The 13,594-nt window shown below is 35.3% G+C and overlaps 1 protein-coding gene across 4 annotated transcripts in view; it reads right to left on the bottom strand.

Moving 5' to 3' along the window:
• The window catches only part of GNB4 (G protein subunit beta 4), a 75,131-nt gene that overhangs the window by 26,318 nt on the left and 35,219 nt on the right, over positions 1 to 13,594 (bottom strand). For 3 of the 4 annotated variants that reach the window (XM_037003390.2, XM_073232044.1, XM_073232045.1), the window contains exons 3-6: positions 5,659 to 5,697; positions 4,869 to 4,975; positions 2,554 to 2,617; positions 999 to 1,161 (exon numbers count right to left, since the gene is read on the bottom strand). In XM_037003390.2, the coding sequence (XP_036859285.1) occupies positions 999 to 1,161; positions 2,554 to 2,617; positions 4,869 to 4,975; positions 5,659 to 5,697 (373 nt within the window). The remainder of the gene's footprint in view (positions 1 to 998; positions 1,162 to 2,553; positions 2,618 to 4,868; positions 4,976 to 5,658; positions 5,698 to 13,594) is intronic. The other variant, XM_073232046.1, reaches the window with a different exon arrangement.

Raw genomic sequence — 13,594 nt, 5'->3', positions numbered from 1 at the left:
CAAATTTCAGGTTATCATTGATAGACTAACTCAATTACCATATGAAATGGTAATATATATTTTTAAAAATATGATATCTGGGCATGTGTTTGTTAGTATAAACTATAGTTCTCCTTTTAATTATTTCCAACTCTATGCTGTCTGCAACTAAATTTTAATCAACAACTCTTAGGTATTTACTATGTCAATGACATCATGTTGGGCTCTCTGAAAGTTATAAATCTGAGTAAGATACAATCCCTTCCATCTACTATAGTTACCTGAGAGGGAGAGATACTCCTTCACACAAATATCTACAGTGTGTGGTAGACTGGGTTAAGTACTTTGGAGAAATACTTAAAAAGCATTGTCAGAAATCCGAAAAACAATCTCAATAAAAGCATCACAAAAAAGGTACATTTGAATGCTCAGAATTCAATGTTCCAAAATATGGAAATGGCTGAAAAATGCCATTATAGAGATTTTGTAAAAAGGCATGGTCAAATGGTACTGCCAAGAGTTCAGAGGCAGAGACCTGAAGTGTGTCAATAGATTATATTCCTAATTAACACTGATAACCAAATACTATACTACTGAACTATGATGTGCTCATTAGCAAGAAAAGCAATGCACTGTCACATAGTACAAAATACTTCGTAAGGTATCTTAGTACATATACTCAATTTCACAAGTATAGATGCCAAAATCCCACAGATGTTATGTTTGCAAAGGATACAGAAAGTTATATTTGCTCTCTTTCTGTATTTTTCATTATTTGAATTTCTCTCACAGTAAGATTATCACTTTTACAAAAGCAATATTGCTATTTTTGAAAAACAGAATTATGGTCATTGTTTGTATAGTTAGTGTTTTGCTGATTCATAGTAATTTCTACTCTTGCTTAATTCATATACATCCTTTAGCCAGTTGAACACAATTTGTCATCTGTTCTCCTTGATCCACTTATTGTTCAGGAGGAGTCAGGCTTGGAGAAAAAGACGATATTTAGTGAGGCTCACCCGTGTGACCCGGTAACTCTCTGCTCACTCTCACGTTTCCCTCTCTGGTTTTTAAGTTATATATAGAGCAGATGTTGTCCAGTCCTCCACAAGCAACGTAATTACCAGACGGAGCATAAGCACAGGTCATCACCCAGGAGGACCTCAAAGGAATAGCATGCATCTGGAGAACAAATACAATACACAAAAACTCTTTCAAAGTAAAGACTACAAAAAACAGTCATTAATTTTTCAAACCTATTTACAATGAAACAAATATTAACAAAAATAAAATGCATCTAAAAATAACCCAAATAAAATAATGTAATGGTTTGAGAAAGTGAACAATGAAAAACAGAATACTATTGCACACTAAAATGCCTATTCTTTTTTCTGTATTATGATCAAATCGTTAGGATTTCAGTGCGTTCGGAAATTATTATTTTCAGAGAAGAAAGGACATAGGCTGTTTCATTGCTAAAGTAGCCATTTGAAATATTAAGTGGCAAATGTTAAAGAATTTGGAAAATTGTTCTTGCAGTAGTGCTCAAAAGGAATTTCCTTTAACATAACAGAACAATACAAGTATGAGAGTCTATTAAAGTGGCTCTTCCACAAAGAGATGGCACTATGCCCTTTAATAACAGGGTACACACTCTGGGCTTGAATTTAAACAATGGTAATAGTTTGCACTGATCTCACACCATTGGCTGGTGCCTTGTTATGTAATACCAATTATTTGCAGGTCAGGTGGCAAAATTTAAGGTGTATGAGAATAGCAAGGCTCAGTGATCCATACTGAGTCTCAACACATCATGTGATTACAACTGTGCTCTCACTTAACCTAAAATAGCATTTTTAAAATGTAATTTCTTTTTGTTTTAGGAAAATATAGTTGAAAGACACATGCTCAGTGCCAATTAATATAGAAAAAAAAGTTGTATTACAAATCTGTCTCACCTAGCTTTAAAATCTCAACCAGGCTGAAGTTATGGTTTACTTCACAAAATAGTCCTTTTAGCTCTTTAATAAAAATAGTGATATAAGTAATACATAGAATATAAAGATGTTTGATTTGTCAAGGATTCCTTCCAGGGGCATGACTGGAGGACCCACTGGTTTTTACCACCTAGAGGCCCAAACAAGTTGGAATTTGCCTCCAACCTCCTGTACCTTAGGAGCAGTCCGGAAATACAAACCAATGCCTAGCGTCCAAAGAAGAACTTCACACTAGCATTCCAACATAGCCACAACTAGGAATAAAAATCTCAAGGTTGTTGCTTCATTAGGAAATGGAAATCTTTCAAAAATCATTTATATGTAAAACTGCTGCATGCTCTTCTCCAACATTCAAATATGAGATATGACACTCAAGAAAAACAAAATGAATATTCCAGTAGTTGTCCTTGAGAATTAAAAAGGGCTAAATATTAAAACCAAACGAGGATCTAGATTAAAACAAATGCAATAAATTTATCTTAGAAGATTAAAGTTTGAAGTAATAAAGGAAATGATCCATAGACATTAAACCAAATAAAAGGTTTAATCATTTAAGAGAATGATTAAGAAATTCTACCTTATTTGTTGTATAGCTATCCCAAATAATTAATTTTCCATCTTGGGAAGCACTGACAAGTAGCCTAGAGAAACAAACACAAAAACAATTTCACAGAGGAAAAACAGTAGTTAAAATTAGTTATACACTGCATTAATGTAAAACAGTTCAGAAAAGAAAAAATAATTTTTCTAACTAAAAACTTGATACCTGAAAATATCCTCCCAACTTGAAAAAACTTATTCTATGTGCCAAAAGTTTTCAACATAACAAAGAATGTAGCAAAATTTAGGTGTTTTACTAAAAATGTAGCTGATTATGATTCAACTTTCTCATGCTGACAGCATTCTAGTTCTTATTCACAATCTGGTAGATATTAGCTGACTGGTTTAGTATTTATATTATACTCTCACTGAAATTTAATGACAATAGGGTACATGTGAGGCTAACCATATTTCATTCCATCTAAAAATATCAATCAAGAACCTATAAATGCAGGGCAGTGTTTTGGGTACAAAGCAGGATATACACCTCTTGCCCTGAGGCCTCTACCATCTGGTGAAGATAGGATACTTATGCATATTTATAATAAATCAAATAGGTACAAATTATCAGAGGAGTGGTATAAAATAAATGCCATAGGAAAGTAAAAGATAAATAACTACTAGTGGAATCAATCAAGTAGTCTTGCAAAAAAAGCTAATGCATCTTGGAAAATAGAATTTTAAGAACTAACTATAGAGAAAAGTCTGTATTCCATGAGGAGGGCGAGTACATTCAATGAAAAGAGCTGGAAAAATACAATGGGTGTTTCAGGAATTGTGAATTTTCCAGTAGTATAAAGTTTGTGAGAAATGGGAAAAACAGTTTAGAAAAGTAGAGCAGGCTTAGACTGCTGAAAGCTTTGTTTGCTGGGCCAAATACAAACTCTGGACTAAACAATTATTAGTCACTGCAACTTTTTTTTTTTTTTTTTGGTTTTGGAAATTGTTTATTCTGGTTTAAAATTCGGAAGATACAAAAGGATATAGAGTGAAAAAAGTCACCTCCCTGTCGCTATCCCCCAGCCACAGTTCCCTTCCCTACAGGTAAATGACATCATCAGGTTCTTACACACAATTACCGAAAGTTTTTAAGAAAAGGAAAATCTAACAGTAGGGCAGGAATGGAACCTGAAGTAAATTCTTGAAAAATCAACTGACACCATCAGCAGTGGAGCTGAGAGGAATGCTAAGTACTGAGTTGACAGAGTGGGTAAGAAGACAAGGTAACAGGTTGTTTGGTGATTATTCTGTTTTTTTATGAAGATTAATAGTCTTCAGAAAATTTTAAGGAAATAAGAACCATTAACATTGTTTCAAGTGACTGTATTTTGACTTAAAAGTTTGCTGTATCCATGGGCAGATTATCTTTATCTTATACTTCTTTAAAAATAAAACATTTGGCCTAGCTTTATGTCAGTTATCAATTATACAACTGTATCTATCCCCTTAAGAGGCACATGTTCTATACTACTGGACTCAAGTTTTCTGTTTACACTGAGATGTGCCAAGCATTAGCAACAGGCAGCAATATTTTTAGTTTCTCCTGGCTGAAGAGAATAAATGTATAACTTCTACTAAAAAAGAATTTCTTAGTTGGGACTTTTCCCAATAAGACTACCCAAATCAAAGGAACACATCAACCAGCATGGCAGCAGGCCAACCTGCTATGGCCAGATACTTTGGAAAAAACACAGACAGCACTGAAACCCTATGAACAGAAGTAAATCATGAATATCAACCATTTAACCGAAAGCCATATGGCAGCCGTGTGTGTGTATGCATGCACACATATACATACACATGCACCCTTGTATGCTGGCATTAGGGGAATAGAAGATGTATTCAATGAAAATGTCTTTATTTACTGTAATTCCACCCTTTGTGAATTTAGGTAATCATTATAGCAATATCCAGTAACTTATAAATAGCAGGATTTAATAAATATTTGGTTATTAACTGAAATTTCAAGATTGATAAACAATAAAACATATTAAAACCATGTTTTGATTTGGCATAGTAAGATCAAAGTATAATACCCCACTGCTAAGAAAAGGAATCCTACATTTTCCCTGGATTATTTGAAAAAGGATATTTTCAAAAAGTAAATTTATTTTCCATATTAAGGATTTCTAAGCTTTTAAAGTGTTAGTGAATATTTTTAGTGAAAGTGTTCATATTGATGCATTTTCTGCAAACACTTCATAAATAGTTTGTTTTTAAACAAGGAAGGTGCAAATGATGATTCTCAACACAAATAATTCTGCTGATACTTTGAAAATGGCAGGTACAAACCTTGAATCATATCCCCAGTGCATAGCATAGATTTTAGCTAGGTGACCTCTCAGTGTACGTCTTGTTCGCATTTGTATTCGACCCACGGAATCCATATTTGATGTGATCTTTAGGAAGCAACAAGAATGTTATTCTTTGCCTGAGACATAGCTCATAAAATATAGGAGAAATAATAGGAAAAAAGCAAGACATTGTGATTAGAGGTAATTTAATCAAATAGTTCCATAGTTGTTAAAGGATCAATATATTGTTCAAAAGTATGATTACTTAAAATGATCATATTTGACACCTTTCCATGTATCTTCTCTAGACTATTAACTAAAAAGAGCAGACATACCTCCCAACCTTAGTAAACAACCAGCCACAAATAAAAATCTAACAAAAGATGACCAAAAGGTAAAACATTTACAGTTTTAACTGTCTATAAAAAAGCCAGTTTTATATTTGTACAGCATATATTTCCTTAATAAAAATTATTAACATTAATTAAAGTAATGAAACTCCCTAAGAGTTTATATAAGAAAAAAAAGCTTAATAAGGGCATATCAAAAAGAATCAGAACTACCTAAAGAGAAACATACTGTATGAGTCTACATGTTTTTATACTTTTTCCAGACTTCTATTTAAACTATGCTTGAAACAGCATTTGTACAGCATCTAACAAAGTACAGTGTTTTAAACAGAGATTTTTTAATTAGTTACTAGTAAAAACAATATGAATATCATATGCATCAGCATCCAGCTGATTCAAGTGAATTACTAAAATGAACTGAGGAAACAAGAACTTTACCTGAATAAGTGTCGCATCATTACACGCTTTCCTAGCATCCTGAAGTAAAGAAAGATGATTATAATTTATTTAGACATGGAAATCTCTAGAGATGATTTAAGGAGATAGTTTTCATTGAAAATGCAGATTTGAAAACACTTTTAGCTCTACCACAATCTTTATTTTTTTAGTTTTATTGAGATAGAATTCATGTAACATAAAATTAACGATTTTAATCATTTTTAAGGTGTATAGTTCAGTGGTTACTATATTAACAATGTGCAGCCATCATCACTAATTACAGAACATTTTCATTACTCTAAAAAAATACCTGTATGTCCCAATTGCCTCTTTCCCCTCTTTCCCCTGGTAATCGTTGATTTACTTTCTATCCCTATGGACTTCCCTATTCTGGACATCTCATATACGTGGAATCATGCAACATGTGACCTTTTGCATCTGGTTTCTCTCACTTTGTGGAACATTTTCAAGGTTCATACATGTTGAAGATGCATCAGTACATCATTTATTTTTATGGCTGAGTAATATTCAATTGTATGTACACATTACTTTGTTTACCCATTAATTACTGAACATTTACATTGCTTCCATTTTTTGGCTTTTATGAATAGTGATGCTGTGAACATTTATGTACAAGTTTTTGTGCAGACATATGTTTTTACTTCTCCTGGGTATATACGTAGGAGTGGAACTCATGGGTAATACAGTAATTGTATGTTTAACTTTTAAACTGTCAAATTGTTTTTCATAGCAGTTTCACCATTTTACATTCCCACCAGAAATACATGGATTTCAATTCCTTTACATCCTCACCAACACTATTCTGGTCTTCTTATTTTTATTTATTTATATTTATTTTTAAAATTAAGGCATCAGGCGAAATGACAGTCTCTTCAACAGATGGTACTGGCAAAACTGGACAGCTACATGTAGGAGAATGAAACTGGACCATTGTCTAACCCCATACACAAAAGTAAATTCAAAATGGATCAAAGACCTGAATGTAAGTCATGAAACCATAAAACTCTTAGAAAAAAACATAGGCAAAAACCTCTTAGACATAAACATGAGTGACCTCTTCTTGAACATATCTCCCCGGGCAAGGAAAACAACGGCAAAAATGAACAAGTGGGACTATATTAAGGTGAAAAGCTTCTGTACAGCAAAAGACACCATCAATAGAACAAAAAGGAACCCTACAATATGGGAGAATATATTTGTAAATGACAGATCCGATAAAGGCTTGACGTCCAAAATATATAAAGAGCTCACACACCTCAACAAACAAAAAACAAATAATCCAATTAAAAAATGGGCAGGGGAACTGAACAGACAGTTCTCCAAAAAAGAAATACAGATGGCCAACAGACACATGAAAAGATGCTCCACATTGCTAATTATCAGAGAAATGCAAATTAAAACTACAATGAGATATCACCTCACACCAGTAAGGATGGCTGCCATCCAAAAGACAAACAACAACAAATGTTGGTGAGGCTGTGGAGAAAGGGGAACCCTCCTACACTGCTGGTGGGAATGTAAATTAGTTCAACCATGTGGAAAGCAATATGGAGGTTCATGAAAATGCTCAAAACAGACATACCATTTGACCCAGGAATTCCACTCCTAGGAATTTACCCTAAGAACGCAGCAATCAAGTTTGAGAAAGACAGATGCACCCCTATGTTTATCGCAGCACTATTTACAATAGCCAAGAATTGGAAGCAACCTAAATGTCCATCGGTAGATGAATGGGTAAAGAAGATGTGGTACATATACACAATGGAATACTACTCAGCCATAAGAGGAGGGCAAATCCTACCATTTGCAGCAACATGGATGGAGCCAGAGGGTATTATGCTCAAGCCAAGCGGAGAAAGAGAAATACCAAATGATTTCACTCATCTGTGGAGTATAAGAACAAAGGAAAAACTGAAGGAACAAAACAGCAGCGGAATTACAGAACCCAAAAATGGACTAACAGGTACCAAAGGGAAAGGGACTGGGGAGGATGGGTGGGTAGGAAGGGATAAGGGGTGGGGGAAGAAAGAGGGTATTAAGATTAGCATGCATGGGGGGAAGGAGAAAGGGGAGGGCTGTACAACACAGAGAAGACAAGTAGTGATTCTACAACATTTTGCTATGCTGATGGACAGTGACTGTAAAGTGGTTTATAGGGGGGACCTGGTATAGGGGAGAGACTAGTAAACATAATATTATTCATGTAAGTATAGATTAAAGATAAAAAGAAAGAAAGAAAAGGGGGATTACTCCTTGATAGGATAAAACTAACTGTAAATCAACGATTAATGCATGCTTTAAATATCCTTAATTTTGATCACTTAAAGGGTGTCAGATGATCGGCTATGGAGGTACACTTTTATGATAATATTCCTTTCTCTTAAAAAAAAAAAAAGCAGTTCCTGTGTGGTGACCTCCAGTGAGTTCTACACAATGGTATAAAGGGCATATCAAAGTGTGGGCAAAAGGTCTGTTTGTGTTTATACAGAGGATCAAAGCCTAATTTGGCTACCCAGAAAATGAACTAAGATATGATATGAAGAAGAACTTCCAACATCAGCACTCTCTGGAAGAGACATACCAGAAGATGATCATCAAAAAACCTCAACAAAAATGCAGGCAATGCTGCAGTTGTAGCTGCATTCATCCCACCGGTTCCTGGACTTGCCATTGGAATGAAGAAGGAGATATCTAAGCTGGCCTGTGCTTTCAGTAAAACAACAAATTTGACTGGATCTATACTGTTGGAACTCAACCAAGAATTAGGAGAAGTGCAAGTTGTAGCGCTCCAAAATCTTATGACTACAGACTATCTACTGTTAAAAGAACATATGGGATGTGAACAGTTCCCAGGAATGGGTTGTTTTAATTTGTCTGATTTCTCTCAGACTGTTCAAGTACAGTTGGACAATATCCATCATATCATAGACAAATTTTCACAAATGCCTAGGATGCCTAACTGGTTTTCTTGGCTTCACTGGAGATGGCTGGTAATTATAGATCTGCTTTGGTTATGTAACTGTATTCCTATTATGTTAATGTATGTGCACAATTTAATTAGTAGTTTAAAACCTATACATGCTTAAGTTACTCTACAAGAAGATATGTCAAAGAAATAATCAATCTTCCCATGTTTTCTTCCATATGCTACCTCTATAGCTTTTCTTCTTCCTTCCTAATTACAACCCTTAAATAGAATTCGTGCCTCATATCGAATTTACCAAGTATCATAATTCCTCCAGGTGGTAAAGATACCTCGAGACAAGTGCTGGGCATAGAAGCCACAGGGCATAAATCTGCAAAGAAGTAAAAAGCTAACCTTTTCAAACAATATGGCTTCTCTCTCACTTACCAACTTTACATCTCCCTGTATGGCCCCGGAAGATGACTGGTTAGCCAGAGACGAGTAAGATTCCTCAAGGGAGGAACAACCTAAGACAGGCACAGTCGCAGGGGGGCCATCAGGTGAGAAATTGGGGATCAACAGAGGTGAGGCTCAGAACCTCAACCCCTCTGTTTTGAGAGAAATCTTCTGCATCTGTGGATGTTTTAATGCCCTTGTCTAGCTTGGATTAGCACATAGTCTACAGGCACACACCTGATCATCTACAATTGCTCTCTTACAACACTAAACTATGTTTTCTACCTTTATCTTGCATCTACCTACCACTTCAGCATTTTATTAAAAATAATAATAATAATAAAGGGAGAAATGTGGGATCCACATATAAAAAAAAATTAAGGTATCATTAATATTCAATCTTATGAAGGTTGCACATGAGCAACACTGTGGTCATGAAATTCACCCATATTAACAAATTCCCCCTAACATCCCAGTCATTGTCCATCACCATAGCAAGATGCCACAGTCACTACTTGTCTTCTCTGTGTTACACTGTCTTCCTCGTGATTCCCCACCCCACACCATGAGTGCCAATCATAAAGCCCCTCAATCCCCTTTTCCTTCCCTCTCCACCTGCCCTCCTTAACCCCTCCTCTTTGGTAACCGCTAATCCCTTCTTGGAGTCTGTTGAGTCTGATGCTGTTTTGTTCCTTCAGTTTTGCTTCGTTGATATACTCCACAAATGAGAGAAATCATTTGGTACTTATCTTTCTCCGCCTAGCTTATTTCACTGGGCATAACACCCTCTACATCCATACATGTTGTTGCAAATGGTAGGATTTGTTTTCTTCTTATGAATAATATTCCATTGTGTATATGTATCACATCTTCTTGATCGATTCATCTACTGACAGACACGTAGGTTGCTTCTGTATCTTAGCTATTGTAAGTAGTGCTGTGATAAACGTAGGAGTACATTTCTTTTTGAATCTTGGATTTTGTTTTCTTCTGGTAAACTCCTAGGAGTGGAATTACTGAGTCAAATAACATTTCTAATTTTAGTATTTTGAGGAACCTCCATATTGGTTTCCACAGTGGTTGCACTAATTTACATTCCCACCAGCAGTGTAGGAGGGCTCCCCTTTCTCCGCATCCTCACCAGCATTTGTTGTTCTTATTGATGCTGGCCATCCTAACTGGTGTGAGGTGGTATTTCATTGTGGTTTTAATTTGCATTTCCCTGATAATTAGCAATGTGGAGCATTCATGTGCCTGTTGGTCATCTGAATTTCTTCTCTGGACAGAGTCTGTTCAGATATTCTGCCATTTTGAATCAGGTTATTTGTCTTTTGGGTGTTGAGGCATGTTAGTTCTTTATATATTTTGGATGTTAACCTCTTATCAGACATGTTGTTTATGAATATATTCTCCCATACTGTAGGATGCCTTTTTGTTTTACTGATGGTGTCCTTTCCTGTACAGGAAGTTTTTAGTTTGATGTAGAACTATTTGTTCATTTTTGCTTTTTTTCCCCTTGTCCAAGGATATGCATTCAGTAAAGTTTTGCCTATGTTTTCTTGTAAGAGTTTTATGGTTTCATGACTTACATTTAAGTCTTTGACCCATTTTAAATTTACTTTTGTATACTGAGTTAGACAATTATTTAATTTCATTCTCTTATGTGTAGCTGTCTGGTTCTGACAGCACCAGTTGTTGAAGAGGCTGTCTGTTCCCCATTGTATATCCAGAGCTACCTTATCATATATTAATTGACCATATAGGTGTGGGTTTATATCTGGGCTCTCTATTCTGTTCCACTGATATATGGGTCTGTTTTTTTTTAATTTTTTATTAAGGTATGATTGATATACACTCTTATGAAGGTTTCACATGAAAAAACAATGTGGTTAGTACATTTACCCATATTATCAAGTCCCCACCCATACCCCAATACAGTCACTGTCCATCAGTGCAGCAAGTTGCCAGAAATCCACTATATCCCCTCTCTGATACACTGGTTCTCCCCGTGATCCCCCACACCATGTGTACTAAACATAATATGTGGGTCTGTTCCTGTGCCAGTACCAACTTACCTTGATTACTGTGGCTTTGTAGTACAGCTTGAAGTCGGGAAGCATAATCCCCCCAGCTTTATTCTTCCTTATCAGGAATGATTTGGCCATCCGGGGTCTTTTGTGGTTCCATATGAATTTTAGAACTATTTGTTCTACTTCTCTGAAGAATGCTTTGGTATATTGATAGGGATAGCACTGAATGAATCTGTAGATTGCTTTAGGCAGGACAGCCATTATGACAATGTAATATTAATTCTTCTTATCCATGAACATGGGATGTATTTCCATTTACTGATGTCTCTCATGAGTGTCTTGTTGTTTTCAGGGTATAGGTCTTTCACCTCCTTGGCTAGGTTTATTACTAGCTATTTTATTCTTTTTGATGCAATTGTAAACGGAATTGTTCTCCTGATTTCTCTTTCTGCTAGTTCATCATTAGAATATAGGAATACAACAGATTTTGTGCACTAATTTTGTATCCTGCAACTTTGCTGAATACAGACAATAGTTCTAGTAGTTTTTGTGTGGATTCTTTAGGGTTTTATATGCACCATATGTCATCTGAAAACAGTGACAGCTCCACTTCTTTTTTACCAATCTGGATGCCTTTTATTTCTTTGTGTTGTCTGATTGCCATGGCTAGAACCTTCAGAACTATGTTGAATAAAAGCAGTGAGAGTGGGCATCCTTGTCTTGTTCCCAATCTTAGAGGAAAAGCTGTCAGCCTTTCACTGTTTTGTATGATGTTGGCTGTGGGTTTGTCATATATGACCTTTATTATGTTGAGGTACTTGCTCTCTCTACCCATTTTGTTGAGAGTTTTTATCATGAATGGATGTTGAATTTTGTCGAATGCTTTTTCAGCATCTATGGAGATGATCATGTGATTTGTGTCCTTTTTGTTGATATGGTGTATAATGTCGATGGATTTTCAAATACTGTACCATCCTTGCATCCCTGGAATATATCCTACTTGATCATGATGATCTTTTTGATGTATTCTTGAATTCGGTTTGCTAGTATTTTGTTGAGTATTTTTGCATCTATGATCATCAGGATATTGGTCTGTAATTTTTTTTTGTGTGTGTGTGTGTCTTTGCCTGGTTTTGGTATTAGCAATGGTGGCCTCATAGAATGAGTTTGGAAGTATTCCCTTCTCTTGTACTTTTTGGAAAACTTGAAGGAGGATGGGTATTAGGTCTTTCCGAAATATTTGACACAGTTCAGTGGTGACGCCATCTGGTCCAGGAGTTTTGTTCTTAGGTAGTTTTTTGATTACCAATGCAATTTTGTTGCTGGATATTGGTCTGTTCAGATTTTCTGTTTCTTCCTGGGTCAGTTTTGGAAGGTTATATTTTTCTAGGAAGTTGTCCATTTCTTCTAGGTTATCCAATTTGTTAGCATATAATTTTTCATAGTATTCTCTAATAATTCTTTGTGTATCTGTGGTGTCTGTAGTGATTTTTCCTTTCTCATTTCTGATTGTTTATATGTGTATGCTCTTTTTCCCTGTAAATCTGGCTAGGGGTTTATCTATTCTGTTTATTTTCTCAAAGAACTGCTCTTGGTTTCATTGATTCTTTCTATTGTTTTATTCTTCTCAATTTATTTATTTATGCTCTCATCTTTTTCATGTCCCTCCTTCTTCTGACTTTAGGCCTCATTTGTTCTTATTTTTCTAGTTTTGTTAATTATGAATTTAGATTGTTCATTTGGGACTGTTCTTTTCTTTCTTGAAGTAAGCCTGTATTGCAATATATTTCCCTCTTAGCATGGCCTTTATTGCATATCACAGATTTTGAAGTGTTAAGTTATTGCTTTCATTCATCTCCATATATTGTTTGATCTCTGTTTTTATTTCATTATTAATCCACTGATTATTTAGGAGCATGTTATTAAGCCTCCATGTGTTTGTGGGCTTTTTGTTTTCGTTGCATAATTTATTTTTAGTTTCACACTTTTGTGGTCTGAGAAGCTGATCGGTACAATTTAAATCCTTCTGAATTTACTGCGGCTCTTTTTGTGCCTAGTGTGTGATCTGTTCTTGAAAATTTTCCATGTGCACTTGAGAAGAATTTATATCCTGCTGCTTTTGAGTGGAGTGTTCTGTAGAAGTCTGTTACATCCATCAGTTCTAATGTGTTATTCAGTGCTTCTGTCTCCTTACTTATGTCCTTTAGAGTGGTAGTGTGTTGAAGTCTCCTAAAATGAATGCATTGCATTCTATTTCCCCCTTTGTTAGTATTTGTTTCACGTATGTAGGTGCTCCTATGTTGGGTGCATAGATATTTATAATGGTTATATCTTCTGGTTGGACTGGCCACTTTATCATCATGTAATGTCGTTCTTTGTCTCATTACTTTCTTTGTTGTGAAGTCTATTTTGTCTGATACAAGTACTGCAATTCCTGCTTTTTTATCCCTATTATTTGCATGAAATATCTTTTTCCATCCCTTCACATTTAGTCTGTGTATGTCTTTGGATTTGAAGTGAATCT

This window comes from Manis javanica, chromosome 3 (genome assembly GCF_040802235.1).
Source record: "Manis javanica isolate MJ-LG chromosome 3, MJ_LKY, whole genome shotgun sequence".
Lineage (NCBI taxonomy): Eukaryota > Metazoa > Chordata > Mammalia > Pholidota > Manidae > Manis > Manis javanica.
Note: the sequence above shows the minus strand (reverse complement) of the source record. Positions and strands in the feature narration are given on the sequence as shown.